The sequence below is a fragment of the Erythrolamprus reginae genome, chromosome 4 (assembly GCF_031021105.1).
Source record: "Erythrolamprus reginae isolate rEryReg1 chromosome 4, rEryReg1.hap1, whole genome shotgun sequence".
In the NCBI taxonomy this organism is placed as follows: Eukaryota; Metazoa; Chordata; class Lepidosauria; order Squamata; family Dipsadidae; genus Erythrolamprus; species Erythrolamprus reginae.
This window is the reverse complement of record NC_091953.1, coordinates 45,839,883-45,861,800: the sequence shown is the minus strand read 5'-3', so window position 1 is coordinate 45,861,800 and position 21,918 is coordinate 45,839,883. Positions and strand designations below refer to the sequence as shown.

Below are 21,918 nucleotides of genomic sequence, written 5' to 3'. Positions count from 1 at the left end.
GTCATCTGATGTAAAGAAATGACAAAACTCGAAAAATTAAAAACCCACAAGTTAATGAACTGCATACAGTTGTCAAATTTCCCCTTTGTTTTGTACAAGACTTGCTGAAATACCCAAAGAAGCGAGCAGCTGTTCCATATTGCATGCACGGTCTGCCGGTGTACAGCTCTGCAAAACCCACTACCTACCCTCAGTAAAGCTAAAGTTATGGGATGAGTCACTTCAATACTGGTAACAGTTTTGTTCATTGCAGCCAGCTCTTTGTTTCTGCACCCACAGGGTCAGTTTTCAAAGTTGAGTGTAAAGAAGTATATTTACCAATGGGTTTTTTTTGTTAAAACGTTTCATGCAACATGTTTCCATGCAATCTCAAAATGCAATTGATACAAGGAAATATTTCTCATGATCATTTCTAATCTTAATATTCTGAAGAAGATATTATTGTATTCTTCCCATTTTCAGTATTGCATAGTAGAATTCATGTCGTCATCATCATCATCATTATTATTATTATTATTATTATTATTATTATTATTTTGTAAACTTAGGTCATTGTCATGCTGCCTCATTATTTATTAGATTTATTTTCTATTTATTAGATTTGTATGCCGCCCCTCTCCACAGACTTATGGTATTTAAAGTTACAAGTTGGCATAAATATGAAATTTCTAGATTTTTTTTACTCTTTTTACAAAGTTTTATTTATTTAATTAATTAATTAATTAGACTTGTATGCCGCCTCTCTCCAAAGACTCGGGGAAGCTCACAACAGCAACAGTTTTGGTATACAAGAATAAGTGCATTGAACCCAATATCTCAGGTACATAACTGTCCAGCATAAAAAGGTAGTGCTACGCCTATGGTACATGGTGCTCATATTGTGAGAATATTTTTATGGGTTTCAGTTTCTCATACATTGAACACAAATATTAGCACTGGATTGGGCTGACCCTTGTACTTTTTTACCTCCTTAGGAAGATACGGCTCAAAGCTCAGCCTTAGCTGCTGAGGTCTCCATTAAAGTTACCTAAAATCTTTTGCAAGTGTTTTATGATATATCTGGAATATAACTACTGGAAGTTAGCTTTGTATCCCATTTGTGATGCATTTCTTTTTATTATTTAGATTACTTTTCAATTAAGGGCTCAATTGGCACAGAGATGAGTATCAATAATAAGTCTTCGATATTGAATAAATATTGCTCTGAGTCTTCGGAGAGGGCAGCATACAAGTCTAATAAATTATTATTATTAATTAAATGAACAAGTGATTAAAATACATAAGTCGCCATGCATTTCTGTCAGAGATCTGCCAAAATGATGCACCAGACATTACCTTTGCAGAAGATCATTTGTTTTTTTATGAATGAATGAATTAATTAATTGTATCTCATTAAATCAGAGTTGTTCCCATGAAAATTATATCACAAACGTTTACCATCTACATGTTTATTGTAGTCTTTCATCTTGTTTATTTATTTTATCCATTGTCATTTTTATCTCCCTAAACCTTACCAAGATTTTTAACAGAACCATCCACTTACATCATATATCCAAACTATGTCATTTCCATTTGCTGACTATCACTTCAAGGAAATTATTTGGTTCAGGATGGGTTCTTTTTTCTTAATCAATAGTCTTCCTGTTATTTTCAGCAAGAATCTGTGCATTCATAGTTTGAAGATGAGTACTTCTATTGTTCTTTCTCAATGTCCTGTTTTCACAACCATGCATGCTTTTAAGTATTCAAAATAGTTGCCATTTTAAAAATATACATAGTCTTCAGGTTCTTATCTAAATTTATTACTAGCTTGCTTTCTAGAATTAATCTATTATCCTGAAAAGTAATGCTAGCTAGCATGCTTAAGTTCACTAAACTGCTGGTTAGGAGTACAGTGGAATCTCTACTTATGAACTTAATTCGTTCCGTGATCAGGTTCTTAAGTCGAAAAGTTTGTAAGAAGAAGCAATTTTTCCCATAGGAATTAATGTAAAAGCAAATAATGTGTGCGATTGGGGAAACCACAGGGGGGGTGGAGGCCCTGTTTCCTCCCAGAAGATTCCTAGAGAGGCCTCACAGAGGCTTCTCCCCATCTTTTCCGGCCCCGTTTCCTCCCAGGATATTCCTAGAGAGGCCCCATGGAGGCTTCTCCCTGCCTTTTCCGGTTACAGTTTTGGAGGCTCAGGTTTGTTAGTGGAAAATGATTCTTGAGAAGAGGCAAAAAAAATCTTGAACACCCGATTCTTATCTAGAAAAGATTGTAAATAGAGACACCTGTAGATAGAGGTACCACTGTACTTTTATTTTCTTAATATTTAACATTAACCAGGATTTTTCATTTTTACTTTCCTAATGAAGCCTTATTGTGGTTTTATCATCATGTCTTAAATTGTTAGTGTGCCCTATTTTGATTTCAGCCACAATGTATTCAAATCCTGCAGACTGATAATATATTGTTGTATACTTTATACAGGTAATTGAAAGAGAAAAGATTACCCAGAACACAATTTATGAGTGAAGACTATGCAATCTTCTTGAGCTGAAGTTTATTTGTAGCATTCAGACAAATCAATCATCATCAGGTAGCTAGAGATGAACAATATCTATATATCATTTGAACGAGACAATAAAAAACCCCAAAAGAAAACAAAAAACCCCAAACATCTCCTCACCACTCAACACTCAGATAAGCAGGGATTAACTTTAGGTTTAATACCAGATCCATAATCAAGCAGTGACAATATCCCAATCAAAGAACTACCAACTCAGGCAAACAATCAAACAACGAAGAAGTTACCTAGTTGGGTAATGAAGAGAAGAAGAAGAAGGATGAGAAGGAGAAGGAGAGGAAGAGGGAGAAGGAGGTCAGAAAATACCAAGGACTTCAAGTTTATTTAAACAGCGGTTCATTTTGTCCACTTAAGGATTATCTCTATATGTTTGTATGATAAATGCTAACAATAATGATGTTGAATGCCAATCATCTTGATATTTTGCAATATATTTTCTACTTATCGTGAGAATACTCTATTAACAAAATGGAGTTTGACAAGAGACAACTCTTGTGCTTAATTGCTACTAGTTCTCCATTAAAATAGAAGTGATAGATAATTTGTGAGCCCACATCTGAAATTACTTAAGGAGACTTCTTACATGTTCAGAGGTTTCCCGGAGTTCAAGCAACTCAGTAGTTTGGCCATCTTTATTCAAGAATCTGTTTTACACCTTCATAAACATGAATCTTTGTTTTACTTCCTTTCTAACTGCCAGTCATACAATTTTTTCAAATTGAACTTTTCATAAATTATTATTCATTTTTTAAAAAGAATGAGAGAATAATAAATTATTCTGGTGTGTTTGTTAACTTGTTTGTTAATAGATTCCACATTGGTATGATTTGCATAATTAAAGGCTTTTCTATAGCCAATAAAATAAAAATAATTTTCATTTTTTCACTTTCTTTCAATTATCTTTCATAAGTTGGCTGTGTGATCCCACTACATACGTCTGCATTTTCTGAAAGCTGCCTTCTGTGCAATTTTAAACAAAAATATGTTTGCATGAAAAATTAGAAATTAGTTTGATAAATATCTCTTTTTATCACCTTTTCTTCTCCCTATAGACACTTAATATTACGTTTGTCCTTTTTCAGTCTTTGTTTAAAGGTGTGTGGGTTTGTTTTCACTTAGCATATTTCTCAACACTTTGCTTAAGTGTATATACTTATTTTTTAATTTATATTTATATGTCAAAGTTTATGTGCGTATAAAAGTACGGGCACCCTGCAGAAATGGAAAGTTCCAACGAATACCTAAGTGAGCAAGCTGAAATCAAATGCAAGGCCTGCGGGCCAAATCTAGCCCATGATGTGGTTAGATCAGAGGGGCTACCCAGGAGATAGCAAAGGACTGGACCGCAGCACCTCGGCCACCCCAGGCTGGCCGGGCACTCATCTACAACCTAGTGGCAGCCATCCTTGCTGGAACACAGTTGGCCTTAGATCTGTGGGGTCACCCTGAAGCCAGCAAGGGGCTGCCCTCGCCCTTCCCCCTGGGTGTGCACAGAGGAGGAAGTGAGAGTGTGGGAGGTCTGGCATCCTTGAGAACTGTGTTCTAAGCACTTCCTTTTAATTATCTAGGACAGTGTTTCCCAACCTTGGCAACTTGAAGATATCTGGACTTCAACTCCCAGAATTCCCCAAACAGCATTCACTGGCTGGGGAATTCTGGGAGTTGAAGTCCAAATATCTTCAAGTTGCCAAGGTTGGGAAACACTGATCTAGGATGCCATTGCTCAACTCTCTTTTATCTACCACCAGGGAGCAGGGCTGAGGTGGGAAGGTGGTCTCTTGCTGGTTCCAGGGCGGCCACATGGGTCAAATCTAAGGCTGATCATGCTCTGGCCCAGATAGCCAGTAGATCAGCACTGCACCTGCACTAGAGCCTCCATGCCTTGCTTGCCAGCCTAGCCTCACAGTGCATGAGGCTCCCCTTTTACTGGGATACTACCCACCATGTTGGAAAGTCATGGCTGCTTCCATCAATGCCAGTCTCTCTTCTTCTCCTTGTCCCTTTCTGAGTGTGGAGGAAGGAAGGAAATGGGAAAGGGAGGGAAAGAGCGTGGGAGGGAGGGAGGGACAAAGGAGGAAGTTGAAGCTGGGCAACAGCAGAGCAACATCGGCCAGTTACTCTTCCAGCCACCATGTTCCAAGGGCTTGAGTCCCACGGGTGAGGCAGCAGCAGGGATAGTTTCTCTCCCTCTCAGGACTGGGTCAGCCTGCTGTTGGGAGGGGCTCCAAGTCCCAGCATACTCAGCCTTGAGACAAACTGACCTATGTGCCTCTGCCGGGCATGATGAGGAACACATAGAGGCCACCTGAAAGGATGAGGAGGTGACAGCTCTGCTCCATCCCCTGCTTGGCAAAACCCTCAGGTTGTGTTCACACAACACGTCAAAACCAGGCAGGGAGGATTATCTTCCTCCCATTTCTACACAAGCTACCCATGGACCAGATTTCATAGGCCACAGTTTGTCTCAGAATACCTGGTTGGTGTCTGGGGGTGAATCCCATCTCAGGTGTCACCAGGGATGTTATGAGGGGACGCTGCCTCCTTGATGCCAACAGCAGAGTGGCGATTTCTTCTTGTCTGCAGTCGATCAGCCAGCTAGGTCTCCGATCGTGTTGGTGGGATGGGATGAGATGGGGGAGTCTGTCCTTTGTGGTGATGCTCAAGAGAACCCAGACAGGGGTCATCTCCCTTCTTCCCAAAAAAGGAACCCTTGCCTGCCCTGCAACATGAGGGCTAAGTTGGCTGGCACGTATTGGGTCTTCCTTGCTCAGAGCCCCAAAATGTTGGGGTGATTATAATGCCATTGGTAAAACCACACTTGAAATATTGTATCTGTTTTGGTCGCCACAATATAAAAAAAGATGTTGAGAGTGCACACAATAGCAACAAAGAGGGTGAGGGAGTCTGGAGCATAAAACATATATAGAATGGCTGTTGGAATTGGGTTTTTCTAGTTTAGTGAGAAGAAGGACCAGGGGTAACATGTTAGCAGTATTCTAATATCTGAGGGGCTTCCCCAAAGAAGGGAGGGTCATCCTATTCTGCAAACCACCTGAAGGCAGGACAAGCAGAGTGGATGTAAACTAATCCAAGAGAGAACCAACCTAGCACTAAGGAGAAATTTCCGGACAGACAGTCAGATGGTGGGCAGGCAGCAGATGGACAGACTGAAGGAAGGAAGTTCTCCATCAATGTTGGATCCATTGAGATTCCCCCCAGCCCCACCTGAGCCACCCACCATAGGCATTCCTGGATGCAAGTGATGTTGAGCTGTCCACACTTACCCTATTCATGCTACTCCAGGTCAACCACAATTTATGGCCCTCAAGGAGATCAAGTTTGACACCCCTTGTTTAAATTGTGATATTCAGAAGTCGTGTGGGTGTGGGTCTGTGTGTGGGGGGGGGGGGTTCTTTCCTTATTATAAAGCCCATAATCCATTATTTTAGGATACCTGCTAATATTTTATTTTATGTCATCTGCTTTATTTTTTTCCTCCTTTTTTATTTCATTCATTTTATATTTTTATATGCCACACCAATCTCACAATTCTCAAATACCCAAAACTTCTGGTAATGACTTCACCTGCAGAACTGAAAAATTCTGAACAAATACATTTGCCCTATATAACAGAAAAGCTACTATCTATCAGTTCTGAGAAAAAACAGCATTTTATAAGTCAGCACAGCTTTGATTTATGTTTGATTGACCTTGAGACTTCACATTTGTACTGATGCCAGATGAATTGTTCTTGTATAATGATAAATTAACCTAGAAGTGTTTTCTATTTCAGAAATCTTACAGCTTTATATACCTTTGTCTATCAGTTCCACTTGACTTATCATAAGGATATGCTTGTCACTGCTTTGCTGCTGCACTGGAAGATTTTTCAGACTAGGTCTTGCTTCACTGTCATTTGGACAGACGAGGTCCAGTAATGATCAGTACCAACCACCACCCCATCATGATGGAGGAAAACCATACAGAAACATGGAGATTCTGGGCTAGCTTTTCTTTTCCATTCCGAGTTGACTGTTTGACAGCAGCGTTATCTGTAGAAATAAAAATGAATACGCATAGTGAACATACAAGATGAAGTGACTGAACCATGAAGCTGAATGAAGAAGTTGTCTCAGATCACAGGCAATTCTGCATCATGCTGGAATGTTATTAAATTGGACCTAAGTTGTTTTGTTTATGTGGTATTATTTTTTTCTCTCTCTGGTAGGTATGGGGAGAAGTATCTGTTGGTTTTCTCACTGTGGTACCCCAAGATAATGCAGATGATTTTAAGTTCCATGAAGCATGAGTTGTATCTTGAGGAACAACTATATTCTATTTTGCCTTAGGAAAATATATAACTATGTTTTTTAATCTAATGAGAAGACAATTACAAGCATCATCAGTATGGATGGGCTAAGAGAAATGAAAAAGATTAAAATCTTTGTGAAAAATTGATCCAACAAGATGAGTGTTTGTTCACTGTCACTAAAAGCATTATTCCCATGCCACCCTATCTTTTACCCTAATCCCTCCCAAAATTCCATTAAAATAATTATTCTAGTGCAAAGTGGGATTTAGTGGGATCCTCAGGTAAGGTGGGGCTGTAGCTCTCAAATTACTCATGCCATGCCTACTAAGACTCATAGGAATGAATTTAAGTATAACTGGGCAACTGATGAAGTTGTGTATATATGTATATATAGAGAGAGCCGGTTGCATTTATTGGTGAAGGTATCAGACTAGGAAGCAAGAAACCATGAATTCAAGTTCCACCTTGGCCATGAAAGTCAACTAGGTGACTTTGGGCCAGTCACTCTCAGTCTCTTTCAGTCCAACCCAGCTCACAGTGTTGTTGTGCTACATGGATGTCATAATTTTATTGCAGAAGTCAATTGGGAGAACTCATATTCCCACTACTACAGAATAAAATTATTTTTAAAAGATATTTGTTTTGGCTTGGTCTCCTTTTACCGTGGTGTAAAATTTGATCTAGAAGTCAGAAATATGTAGAAGCCATTGTATGGTTATGGATTTCATAACCATCATGGGTTGAAATTTGATATCATTTTCCCTTCTATAATATCACAGCAAAACTAACTAAAAGCAAAAGGAGGCAAGGCATTCTCTTCGCCTTTCCTTTCGCTTTTCCTTCCACTGCCTCAACAATAATAAATAATAAAATAAATTAATTAATAAAATAAACTTCTCTTTCACTCAGGATCACATGGAATATCTCAGCTCTAGCAAATTGAACAATGAAATAATAGTTAACAATGAAATATGCATTATTTTTCCATTATGTCAATCACTGCTTGAGTGATATGAATATGCTTCAGACATACCCATTCCCCAGTCTTTCTAAACTTTTTTAAAAAATCTGTTCTTTGAGAAAAACAATGAACTTTTAAGGTTTACCTTTCTTTAAGGTTTATTTTTCTGAATTTGATAGGACAGCACCAGAGAGCAATAAAATTTTTCAAATATGTTTATTACTTTTTAAGAAAAAAACCCAAATCAAATCCCACTGAGTAGCTGATCATGTAGAGCAGGAGTGTCAATCTCAAGGCCATGAGATGCTTAGATCAGGCCTGTGGGGCCAACTTATAAACAGTAAAGGACTGCCCTGAGGTGCCTCTGCCCATGAAAATGAAGCTCAAGAGGGCTACCAGTTTCCATTTTCACTGGCAGAGGCTTTCAGGAGTTTGTCACAGCTGAAAATGCAGGCCAGGAGCCCGTTTCACTGGCAGAGCACTTGAGCCACTACAGGCATCCCAACATGAGTGACTTCAAGCTTGCCACACATAGCCTGGCCAACTCCCAAGGTCAAACACAACCCCAATGTGGCCCTATTAACTGCTCCAAACTTGACTGTAAAAAATATAACTTTAACAATCGAGTTGTCGAAGCATGGAACTCATTGCCGGACTCAGTGGTGTCAGCCCCCAGCCCCCAACATTTCTCCCTAAGACTCTCCACGATTGACCTCTCCAGGTTCCTAAGAGGCCAGTAAGGGGCGTACATAAGTGCACTGATGTGTCGTCCCCTGTCCAATTGTCTTTCCTTATCTCATATATCATATATTTTCTCTCCTTTCCTTCTACTTCTCTTCTTTGTTACTTTTAATCTTTATATATATTACTTAAGGTCTATTCTCTTTCATATGTATTGTATATTGGACAAAGAATAAAATAAATAAATAAAAAATAAATATAGAGAGATCTGATGAATAGAATGTTAATTCATACCTAAGTTTTTAAAAATATGGTTATGGAAAACTCGGAACCATAAAATAAACTAACAATGTTTGTGGCACACATAAACAGTTGTCCCACAGTGTCTTTACCAGCTACTATATGTTGTTTATAAAATGCCACACACATGAGTTGAGAAGAGCTTACCAAGACGTTTAATGGTCAGTGATGTTGTATTTGTCTGTTTCCAGACAATATCTTCCCATTTTCCATCAGGGTCTTGAATCCACTCCACTGCTTCACAATACAATTTACCTTGATCTGAATATTTAAGTTTGGTGATGGAAAATTTATATTTCATATGGCCAATTTTCACTAGCCTGATGTCTCCTGTGTTGAACCGCTCAGTGTAGGAAGGGCCTGGAAGCAGAATGTTATCTTTGGACATGGAAATAATATTCTGGGCAATACTGTCCTTTCCTTCTGGTATTACTTTCCAATCAACAGAAATGTGAGTGTGTTGTGCTGTTGCTGTCGATACTTGACAAATGAGATCCAAAGAATCGCCTTCATTTCGCATGAGAATCTGCGACTTCATGGTGACAGAGAGTGTGTCTGGAATTACTAAACAAAAAGAAAAGACCAATTGCAGTTTTAAATTCTTCAGACAGAAATCTCTTTTTGTAGAGGGATTGTGGTGTAATAGCCAGAGTAAGATAACAATATACTGAATTTGAAGGGTTTGTGAACTTGGATTCAAACAATTAAGACTACAATGAATAATGATAAAATGCTAGCATGCTAATATCATTCATGATGCTTCTGGCCTTCATGTTTTCTGAAAGGACGCATGGAAAAACAACCAAGAGTTATTGTTTAATGAGAAAAGGAAGAAGAAGCAAAACAAACTTTATGAGGTATATGATTGGAAGTTTGTTTTTAAGTACAAGAGTGAATGGGGATAAAAACCCAAGTGACCATTCCATGCAACCTCTCATTGCCCAATTGTAGGGTGCAAATTTACATTTCAAACTCTGCCATTTGCCAGTACTGATTAAACTATGTTTTTCGAGCTCAGAAAATGGCTGCTGCTTTTACCTTGGAAGCTTTCTCTAAATTATATTTTTACCTCTTCCTTTTTGTAGTTTCCTTAGCCTCTGTTCTGTTTAAAAAATTTCAAATCTCTTTCAATTCTCTTACATTTCCCCAACTAATTCTAATTCAAGAGCACTAAAGGTAAAAACATATCCTTATATTTTTATTTCAGATTTCCAATAATGGGTCAGAATTTCTATCTCTAAACATAAACTCATGTGACTTAGCAACAGAAATCCCAGAAGTCCTCATTGGCATTGTTAATTGAATGACCCTGATCATTAGGAAGACATACGGAGAGGGGCGGCATAAAAATTTAATTAATTAATTAATTAATTATTATTAATAATAACAATAATAACAATAATAACAATAACAATAACAATAACATAATAATAATAATAATAATAATAATAATAATAATAATAATAATAATAATAATAATAATAATGTGAAAACCCACCCCTATCCAATACATTCCTTGCTTGATCACTCCCAGGCTTGAGCTTTGTTAAAGTAAGGAATTGCCTACTCTTGAACTATCCCACCCTGTTATCTCACTCCCATCTTTGTCCGTTTGGCTCCCTGAACATCAGCATTCTTCAACAGCAATGGCAATGGCACTGAGGCTAAAGTAGAGGGCCAGAGCCTTCAGCAGTTTTAGCTACCTGACTCTGTTTTAGCCCTAGCATTGCTGGCATCCCCACCATCACTGAGGAGTGCCGCCTCAAACTCCACTTTTCAGCTGTAGTACTGGGGCTGATATAGGGGCTGGGAGTCGTGGCAGCTACCTGAGATTTTATTTATTTATTTATTTATTTATTTTTATTTATTGGATTTGTATGCCGCCCCTCTCCGTAGACTTGGGGCGGCTAACAACAACGAAAAAAACAGCATGTAACAATCCAATACTAAAACAACTAAAAACCCTTGTTATAAAACCAAACATACATACAAATATACCATGCATAAATTGCAAAGGCCTAGAGGGAAAGAATATCTCAGTTCCCCCATGCCTGACAGCAGAGGTGGGTTTTCAGGAGCTTATGAAAAGCGAGGAGGGTGGGGACAATTCTAATCTCTGGGGGGAGCTGATTCCAGTAGGCCGGGGCTGCCACAGAGAAGGCTCTTCCCCTGGGTCCCACCAAATAACATTGTTTAGTTGACGGGACTCGGAGAAGGCCCACTCTGTGGGACCTAACTGGTCACTGGGATTTGTGCGGCAGAAGGCAGTCCCGGAGATAATCTGGTCCGGTGCCATGAAGGACTTTATAGATCATAACCAACACTTTGAATTGTGACCGAATCGGCAACCAATGCAGACTGTGGAGTGTTGGTGTAACATAGGCATATTTGGAAAAGCCCATGATTGCTCTTGCAGCTGCATTCTGCATGATCTGAACACTTTTCAAAGGCAGCCCCATGTAGAGAGCATTACAGTAGTCGAGCCTCGAGGTGATGAGGGCATGAGTGACTGTGAGCAGTGACTCCTGGTCCAGATAGGGCCGCAACTGGTGCACCAGGCGAACCTGGGCAAATGACCCCCCTCCCTCGCCACAGTTGAAAGATGGCTGAAAGACACGATTCTTTACTTTAGCTCCAGTGTCACAATGCTGCTACTGCCAAGAGTTCCACTATGCAGGATGGCCAAAGGGATAGAAATGGTGTCACATACACAGGTGATAGAACTGAACCGCTCCTGCGGTAATAAATGTAGACAGGATGCCAAAACTAAATTATTTATAACCCCCTTTTATTATTTTTAAACTAACTCAAGGCAGTGAACATATCCAACATACCTTCCTCCTATTTTCCTCATAACCACAACCCTGTGAATGTGGGTTGGACTGGCCCAAGGACACTCATCTGGCTTTCATGACTATGGGAGGATTTGAATTCACAGTCTTCTGCAGGAAGACTGCAAAGGCCATGATTTCAGGAACAAAATGTAACAACCTTTTGTCAGCATTGCTGTAACTAGGAATGGTCACTGTACAAATGGTTGTTCGGTGAGGTCAAGCAGGGGGTTGCTCCAGGTTCAGACCGATTCTTAGAGCTGGTAGCGGCAGTAGTGGGAGGCTCCACTCATCTGCCTGGGATGCTCCTGCGCATGCACAGAAGCGTAGCACGAGCAAGCGAATCAGTAGCAAATTAATTAAGAACTCACTACTGGTGAGAACTGCATCTACTATCACCAAAATATATAGTACAATATATTGCTTATGTATGCTGCAATTTTCAAATGCTATTTATCTTTGGGACATCTGCAAATGAAGCCGCTTTCATGAATTACTGAGCTCTTCTGATATTGTGTAGTTGCGATTATTTTTTTACCCTTCCATTCAATCATATTTGATTGGGGTTATGAATGGAATGACTGGTATGATTGCATGGGTGGGGGTGGGGGGGTTATGGTATGGATGAATTCATTGATAGTAGTGTGAACGAGAGGTTTGGCCCACCTGACGCTCGGGAGGCGGGAGAGGAAGGGGCACCGATCTCTGGGGGGGCAGGGGGTCGGAATATCCCTGTGTTGCTGGGGAGAGGCAGATATGGCGGGGGCCACAGAGTTAGCCGTTCCAGGGGAACGAGGGATCGTTGCTTAATAACGATCCCTTGTTCTGGCTCTGTGAGCCCAATCTTGGGTACTGGTGGTGAGTGTAACTCTGGCCCTGGGCTCAGGTTGTTGCTGCTGAATGCCAGGTCGGTGGTAAATAAAGCTCTCCTCATCCGGGATTTGATCCTGGATGAGGAGGCCGACCTGGCATGCATTACTGAAACCTGGCTGGGCCCAGAGGGAGGTGTTCCTCTCTCGGAAATTTGCCCAGCCGGGTTTCAGATATGGCATCAACCGCGACCCCAGGGAAGGGGGGGAGGAGTGGCCATTGTAGCCAGGGAGAGCCTTTGCCTGCGTAGACTCATTGCTCCGGAAATTGCGGGTTGCGAGTCTCTCTTGATGAAGTTGGACTTAGGGGTTCAGGTGGGCTTATTTCTCACGTACCTGCCTCCCAGCTGCGTGTCAAAAGCCCTGCCTGTGCTACTCGAGGAGGTAGCCGGGTTGGCGGTGGAGTTCCCCGGACTTATTGTCTTGGGGGACTTCAACCTGCCGTCACTCGGCGAAACCTCTGGGTTGGCACAGGAGTTCATGGCCACCATGACAGCCGTGGACCTGACTCAAGTAGTACAGGGTCCGACTCACGAGGGAGGGCACGCACCTGACATGGTATTCCTTTCCGAGCAACTGAGTAATGGTCTGAGACTAAGGGGCTTAGAAGCACTGCCTTTGTCATGGTCAGACCATTTTCTACTACGGCTTGACTTCCTGGCTCCAATCCTCCCCCGCAGGGAGGCGGAACCAATGAAGATGTTCCACCCCAGACGCCTGATGGACCCAGAGGGCTTTCAGACGGCGCTTGGGGTTATCCCAGAGGCACTCGTCCACAGTTCGGCGGAGTCTCTTGCGGAGGCCTGTAACACGGCTGCTGCGGAGGCTCTCGACCGGATTGTGCCTTTGCGACCTCTCCGAGGCGTTAGACCCCGTAGAGCCCCATGGTTCAACGAGGAGCTCCGGGAGTTGAAGCGCCAAAAGAGACGTCTAGAGAAGCGATGGAGGAAGAGTAGGTCTGAATCCGACCGAACACTTGTAAGAGCTTTTATTAAGACTTACAAAGTGGCGCTCAAGGCGGCAAGATGCGTGTACCATGCCGCCTTGATTGCATCAGCGGAATCCCGCCCGGCCGCTCTGTTTAGGGTGACCCGCTCCCTTCTTAAACAGGGGGGAGTTGGGGAGCCCTTGCAGAGTAGTGCCGAGGATTTTAACACGTTTTTCGCTGATAAAGTCGCTCGGATTCGGGCCGACCTCGACTCCAATTGTAAAACAGAGTCGACTGACAACGAGTCAGTCGAGGTGACTGTGGCACGTACTTGTCCACCTGTCTGGGAAGAGTTTGATCTGGTGACACCTGATGAAGTGGACAAGGCCATTGGAGCTGTGAGTTCCGCCACCTGTTTACTGGATCCGTGTCCCTCCTGGTTGGTTTCAGCCAGCAGGGAGGTGACACCGAGCTGGGCCCAGGAGATTACCAACGCTTCCTTGGGGAGGGGAGTTTTTCCATCACTCTATAAAGAAGCGCTTGTGCGCCCCCTCCTCAAGAAGCCCTCCCTGGACCCAGCTGTGCTTAATAACTATCGTCCAGTCTCCAACCTTCCCTTTATGGGGAAGGTTGTTGAGAAGGTGGTGGCACTCCAGCTCCAATGGTCCTTGGAAGAAGCCGATTATCTAGGTCCCCAGGAGTCGGGTTTCAGGCCCGGTTACAGCACGGAAACCGCTTTGGTCGCGTTGATGGATGATCTCTGGCGGGCCCGGGACAGGGGTTTATCCTCTGTCCTGGTGCTCCTTGACCTCTCAGCGGCTTTCGATACCATCGACCATGGTATCCTTCTGCACCGGCTGGAGGGGCTGGGGGTGGGAGGCACTGTTCTTCAGTGGTTCTCCTCCTACCTCTCTGGCCGGTTGCAGTCGGTGTTAGTGGGGGGACAGAGGTCGACTCCTAGGTTTCTCCCTTGTGGGGTGCCTCAGGGGTCGGTCCTCTCCCCCCTGCTATTTAACATCTACATGAAACCGCTGGGCGAGATCATCCAAGGACATGGGGTGAGGTATCATCAATATGCGGATGATACCCAGCTTTACATCTCCACCCCATGCCCAGTCAATGAAGCGGTGGAAGTGATGTGCCGGTGCCTGGAGGCTGTTGGGGCCTGGATGGGTGTCAACAGACTCAAGCTCAACCCGGATAAGACGGAGTGGCTGTGGGTTTTGCCTCCCAAGGACAATTCCATCTGTCTGTCCATTACCCTGGGGGGGGAATTATTGACCCCCTCAGAGAGGGTCCGCAACTTGGGCGTCCTCCTCGATCCACAGCTCACATTAGAACAACACCTTTCAGCTGTGGCGAGGGGGGCGTTTGCCCAGGTTCGCCTGGTGCACCAGTTGCGGCCCTATCTGGACCGGGACTCATTGCTCACAGTCACTCATGCCCTCATCACCTCGAGGTTCGACTACTGTAATGCTCTCTACATGGGGCTACCTTTGAAAAGTGTTCGGAAACTTCAGATCGTGCAAAATGCAGCTGCGAGAGCAGTCATGGGCCTACCTAGGTATGCCCATGTTTCACCATCACTCCGCAGTCTGCATTGGCTGCCGATCAATTTCCGGTCACAATTCAAGGTGTTGGTTATGACCTTTAAAGCCCTTCATGGCATCGGACCAGAATATCTCCGAGACCGCCTCCTGCCGCACGAATCCCAGCGACCGATTAGGTCCCACAGAGTGGGCCTTCTCCGGGTCCCGTCAACTAAACAATGTCGGCTGGCGGGCCCCAGGGGAAGAGCCTTCTCTGTGGCGGCACCGGCCCTCTGGAACCAACTCCCCCCGGAGATTAGAACTGCCCCTACTCTTCCTGCCTTCCGTAAACTCCTTAAAACCCACCTTTGCCGTCAGGCATGGGGGAACTGAACATCTCCCCCTGGGCACGTTTAATTTATGCATGGTATGTCTGTGTGTGTGTCTGCTAGCATATGGGGTTTTTAAATATTTAAATATTTTAAATTTGTCTGATTGCTTATGATTTGTTTTTACATGTTGTGAGCCGCCCCGAGTCTTCGGAGAGGGGCGGCATACAAATCTAAGTAATAAATAATAAATAAATTCTTGGAGACTACCTGGATAAGTCCTTGCAGTTTTCTTACCATGGTTTTTCAAAAGGGGTTGACCACTGCCTTTTTTTCTATGACCGAGACAAAATAGTGATTAGCCCAATCACCCAGTTGACTTTGTGCCCAAGGTGGCAATAAATCTCACAGTCTCCTGGTTTCTATTTTGATCCCTTAACCAAACAAACTATCTCTGGCAAAGGTATTAGGCCTGTATCAATAATAATAATAATAATAATAATAATAATAATAATAATAATAATAATCACATCCAAATTCCAATACAAATTCTAAATAAGCATGGAGGAAATTTTGGGATAACGCTTCCACCCTATGTGTGGCTATGGCTTCTTGGGAAAAGGGTAAGATTGAAGTCCTTGATAATTACTATGAAGCACAATCAATCATTCCAAATTTATAAACACACATTTTTTTTCTTTTCCCAAGTAAAGTTAAACCAGAATTAATTATTTTGTTGTGTCAGAAAGTTACAGGATCTAATTAAAGGCTGACTAAATTATTGTTATTGTGATTGTGATTGTTATTATTAGATTTGTAGGCCGCCCCTCTCCGTAGACTCGGGGCGGCTTACAGGAATGATAAAAACAATATATAAATGACAAATCTAATAGTTAGAATCTAAAATAACAATAATACATTTAAAAAGTCTAAAAAACAAAAAAACCCAATATATAAAAACATACATACAGTCATATCATACACAAAAAACTACATAGTGTTCTGTCTGGGTGCCCCCAGACTTCAACACCAACTGGAAAAAGCAGCCAGACACGCTGGTAAAAGCAAAAGCACTTTATAGTTTGAAAAATAAACACAGAGAAAAAAATGTTCTTCCCAACAGGCAGGCTATGAGGCTTCACAGCAGAGTCATGACGGCCAGACAATACAGCAGACTTCTTGCTGGCACACACACCACTGTAGAGAATAAGACCCATGCCTTTCCCCCCAAGGTTTCAGCCTTCAAGGCCACAAGCCAGAATCAGAGACGCCAAAGATCACAGCCAGGTCCCAGGACTCCCAAAGATAATACTCCACAATACAAGAAGGGTGGGTCTGCCTTTTCAGCCTTTCTGGGGAGAACCACACCCAAACCCAGCTGTTGCCTATTTAGGGCTGGAAATACCTGGCTAATTGTCCCCTTCGTTGTGCTGCTCTTCTCTGCCTGAGATCGATGATGGCTTGTGCATTTTCATCTAAGGACTCCAGGCTGCTTGCTGGGGAGAGCTCCACCCCGGGGGACTCAGGCTGTTCTCCCTCTCCCTCGGCCTGATATTCCTCCTCCCCGTCTGCCTGGGCCTCCTCCTCCTCCTCCTGTTCCTCATCCTCCCCCTCTGAGCATGGAGCCGGCAGAGGTTCAGCCGTTCCCTGAGGAGCCTCAGACGGAATCACAACACATAGGCAGGGGGAGATGTTTCAGTTCCCCCACGCTTGACGACAGAGGTGGGTTTTAAGGAGTTTACAAAAGGCAAGGAGGGTGGGGGCAGTTCTAATCTCTGGAGGGAGCTGATTCCAGAGGGTCGGAGCCACCACAGAGAAAGTTCTTCCCCTGGGTCCCACCAAATGACATTGTTTAGTTGACGGGACCCGGAGGAGACCAACTTTGTGGGACCTAACCGGTTGCTGGGATTTGTGCGGCAGAAGGCGGTCTCGTAGATACCCTGGTCCGGTGCCGTGAAGGGCTTTATAGGTGATGACCAACACTTTGAATTGTGACCGGAAACTGATCGGCAACCAATGCAGACTGCGGAGTGTTGGAGTAACATGGGCATATTTGGGAAAGCCCATGATTGCTCTCGCAGCTGCATTCTGCACGATCTGAATTTTCCGACTGTTGATCATTAAGAAGATTGTAATCTAGCCAGATAGCTATTGGATCTCACAAACAGTATTATAATGGATATAGAAATTATTAATAGTGCCCCACGTATAAAGTGGACACTGAAGTGGAATTAATTATTTAATTTGTTCTGAAAATTTACAATTAGTTATTGTTATGAAGTATGAACAACTTATGATCATTAAGTTGAACTTAGATAAGCAGACACAGACAGTGTCTCACAAGTAGTTTTGTACATTTCACTCTCCATGGCGAGTAGAAAAAAATCTAATAAAGTAAATCATACATCCAACATAAAAATTTGTATGGGCTTGGAAGTGAATAGGCAGCCCATATTTTATCATACCTGATATATTTGTTTTAGCATTGTAATTCCCAAGATAATCATATTCTGTGTTGGGTGTGTGGCATTCATATATACCAGCGTCTTTATCCTTGAGCTCTGTGATGTGCAGAAGAACCGAATCTTCCTTAATCTTTTCAATGTAGATTTCCCCACTTTTAATTCGCTCAGAGTATTTCCTATAAGAGAAATCGCTGCTTCCAGTGCTGATGACCTTCATCTCCTTCTGGGGATTTGATAGTAGATAAGCGTACCACTCAAAATTCTGCTCCCCCGATTTTGGGTAGCCACTGACATTACACTGGATAGTGATGTGTGACCCTGTAACTCGATAAAGAGGTCCTTTCTGAATAGACACCATTTGCTCTCCCACACAGGGGTCTATGAACAAATTATTAAAATATAGTAGAATCAGTCAAATTTATTACATTAAAATACTCAAAAAAGTCATTGCATTACATTACCACCATGCTCTGTGGTAGATGAGAGCAAGACAATTGAAACTTTGCAACAACTATTGTTAGACCGTGGTAATGTAATGCAAATTAGAACATTTGTGACATTCAAAAAACTTGCATTAGAATTCACAAACACTATAAATTCTGCTTTAGTTTTATTATTTTGATAAACCTATATTGAGTTTTAATTTTGTCTTTTTTTTCCTGTGCATCGTCAGGCAACATTTTAGCTTTTGAAATATGATGTTAATCATATTTATAACCAGTAGTAAGATACACTGAAATGATTTAAAAATTAATCTTTATAATAATTTAATAAAAGCTAATATATAAACTTTTAATTATTATGAAAGGCAACATGCATAGTTATCTTTCTATAATCCAGCCAAGTACTTCTCCACATTAATTGATTTTGTAAAAGATTCATTTTAATCAGAATAAAAGAAAGTGAATTAAAACAAAATAATGTGTATCATTTAGGAGAGTTATATATAATGTTGAATAAGAAATGTGACATTCTCATTAATATTGATGATAATGTTGGTGTTATTAAAAAAAATAAGAAGGAACAATTGGCTCATTTTCATAGGACCTGAAACTTATTAATTACCAAAAAAGTCAAAAGCTATTTTGCACACATATACACACGTGTGTGAGAGAAAGTATGTATGTACATGTGCATGCATGTATGTATAATTAACCAAAATTATGTTAATTGTTTCTGGCTTTTAATAGGATGAAAAGATGGAATTCTTTATCATGTTATATTGTTTAAACCAGAGCTCAAAACTGTTTCAAGATCAAGGGCTTAACTCTATAACATAGATGAACTTAATCATCAACGTTTGAGCATTTGATTTGTTTAATATTGAATCATGGCTATCACAATTGGCATTTTGAGATACGTTATGGAACCAGCTACACATCTTGTGTAGTCTGATATCTTGAGAACAACAGATGTTTTAACCTATGGAAAGTGATTCCTTTGGCAGCCAGAAGGTATGTAGATACAACAAAATACCATAGTATGTCCTGAGTGTTTGGACAATTCTTTATTTAGTCCCCTTCTATTATCAGTTTTTACAGGGAACTCAAAAGAGCCTTGTTACTCTGCTTTTGAATAATATTATAGGACTTACAACCCAACAATAAACACAGTTCCCATAATTTGATACCACAATTCAATTAGTGTGGTGGCATATAATAAGGCCCATAGTAACTAAAAGTAGCTGAAGCCACTTTCTTTTAATTCACTGTATAGGCTTTATTCTTTTATCTAGGTTGATTGACTAATTTTTTATTAGTCAATGGTTATTGTATTTTCACTTAAGCTTTTTAAAATGTATATTATTTCTTTTGACTTTCTCTCTTATTTAATATTTTTGGTTTTATATTTAGGATTATTGTTATGTTTGTTCTGTTGTCTTATTAAGCATTATTAAATCATCCGAGTAACTTGTATAAGTTCCTAGAAATGGCTCTCACATTATATAAATTCAATTTATCTCACTTTTTTAAATAATTGCAATAATACAATTTAATTTAAGTATTGGAAAAGTATATATCTTCTGTGAAATATTATAAATGATTTGAGCATCTGTAGGCCCTGAACCAGTGTATGCGTTTCAAGAATTTATTCTAATCGTGCCACTAAGTATACATGTGGTTTTTGTTTATATCAATGTAGAAAACATGAAAAACTATAGTCCTAAAGCCCTAAAGTAAAAGAACATCCTTCCTATCTTTAATAAAAAAAGTAAAAAACCCAGTTTGATCCCACCTTCATGTATTATGCCATTAATCCGATCACGAGGATCAGCATCTTCAAAACCTTGTTTGGTTAGTATTAATTTAAGAGATGACACAAGAGCAATATTCAGCAAAGAACAGAATTCATTAAATCTTTACAGCATGGACTCATCCTGTTAACATACATACTTAAGCCACTACAAATAGGATACGGAGATAATGAATAGTGGTGCCTGCAGTTTTCCTAAAATTGTGAAATAATTAAAAATAGCTCTTCAAATGATGTACAACTGGTCCTAAATTGAAGTACATTGCAATTCTTAGGATCATTAAATGGAATTTTTGTGGATAGATGTGATATTCCCCGAAAATAAGACACTGGAGATTTGGTAACATATAGGTGAACATCTATCCCATATCACATCTCAGACATCAACACCCTTGAAAATGTCCAAAGATATTTCACCAGAAGAGCCCTTCACTCCTCCACTCGAAACAGAATATCCTATGAAAATAGACTAACAATCCTGGGCCTTGAAAGCCTTGAACTACGGCGCCTAAAACACGATTTGAGTATTACCCACAAGATCATATGCTGCAACATCCTACCAGTCAATGACTACTTCAGCTTCAACCGCAATAATACAAGAGCACACAACAGATTCAAACTTAACACGAACCGCGCCAAACTTGACTGTAAAAAATATGATTTCAACAATCGAGTTATCGAAGCGTGGAACTCATTACCAGACTCAATTGTGTCAACCCCTAACCCCCAACACTTCTCCCTTAGACTCTCCACGATTGACCTCTCCAGGTTCCTAAGAGGCCAGTAAGGGGTGTATATAAGTTCACTAATGTGCCTTTCGTCCCCTGTCCAATTGTCTTTCCTTTCTTTCATCTATCTTATATATTCTCTTCCTTTCATATATCCTCTCCTCTAAGTTCACTTTCACCCTCTTTTATATTATCACTTGTCTATTTTCTTCCTATGTATTTATTTGTATATTGGACAAATGAATAAATAAAAAATAATAATCATCTAGTTGGCTAATACTGGAATATACTGACAAGAAATGGTAAACCTGAACTTAGATTTCTATAAAAAGAAACCACATTACATGAAACTCACCAAGCAGCAACAAAAGCACAGCTGACAAATACAGAAGGGGCCCCATTAATACTAAGGTCAGTCTTCCTTCTTCTACAAGAAACATAATGTGTATTTAATTGCTGAGACTTGGCAATGAGCTTTGCCTCATAGTGATGATGAAACTGACACTTCTTCTTTTTTGTGGTTTCTAAGTTTCACAGTGGAAAAAATTATGAAAAATTTCTCAGAAATTCTGAGGCCACAGATAACAACCTGCAGACAATACAATAGTGGTTTATTAAGTCAGCTCTGTTGAATCTCCATCTTCCTGTGTCCGCATTATCGCTGGTGGGATCTACCTCACACAAATACTTTTCATTTGATTGATATGTCTGGATCCATCCATCATTCCCACAGTGTGACTCATGTGCACTACCATAGTTATTACTCAAGGCTTTGCAAGCGTCAAATGTGAATATCACGGGGGCCAAAGTTCTATCAACCACAGGATGACAAGTGAGGTATTCCCTAAACTCATCAGATGGTCGTCCTACCCACAACGTGAAATTCAGACGTATTGGAGTACTAGGATCATAACATTTAATATTCCCTTTCTGCGTGCAAAGACTATACATTGTACCATTTGCGATACAATTCTGCCCTGTTGGGGCACATTCCTTAGGTCTTATAGTGTGGTATACTATAGTGTGAACAGTTCGGATCCCTACTTTAGCCTTCGTAATGCATGGCGTACATTCATCCAATGAAGGAGGGGTAATTGATCCTTGTGCTATATGGGCCGACCTACTCGTCACGGGGATGGGGGTATGAGTAGGAGTAGGTGGG

General features: G+C 41.1%; 1 protein-coding gene across 1 annotated transcript; it reads right to left on the bottom strand.

Annotated features, from left to right (window-relative positions):
• Positions 1 to 2,507: 2,507 nt before the first annotated feature.
• Positions 2,508 to 21,196, bottom strand: CD101 (CD101 molecule). The gene is made up of 4 exons (XM_070751748.1): positions 21,112 to 21,196; positions 17,776 to 18,153; positions 8,972 to 9,388; positions 2,508 to 6,622 (listed from the first exon to the last, which is right to left on the bottom strand). The coding sequence occupies exons 1-4, from the start codon at positions 21,194 to 21,196 to the stop codon at positions 6,483 to 6,485; spliced, it is 1,020 nt and encodes a 339-aa protein (XP_070607849.1). The 3' UTR covers positions 2,508 to 6,482.
• Positions 21,197 to 21,918: the final 722 nt, after the last annotated feature.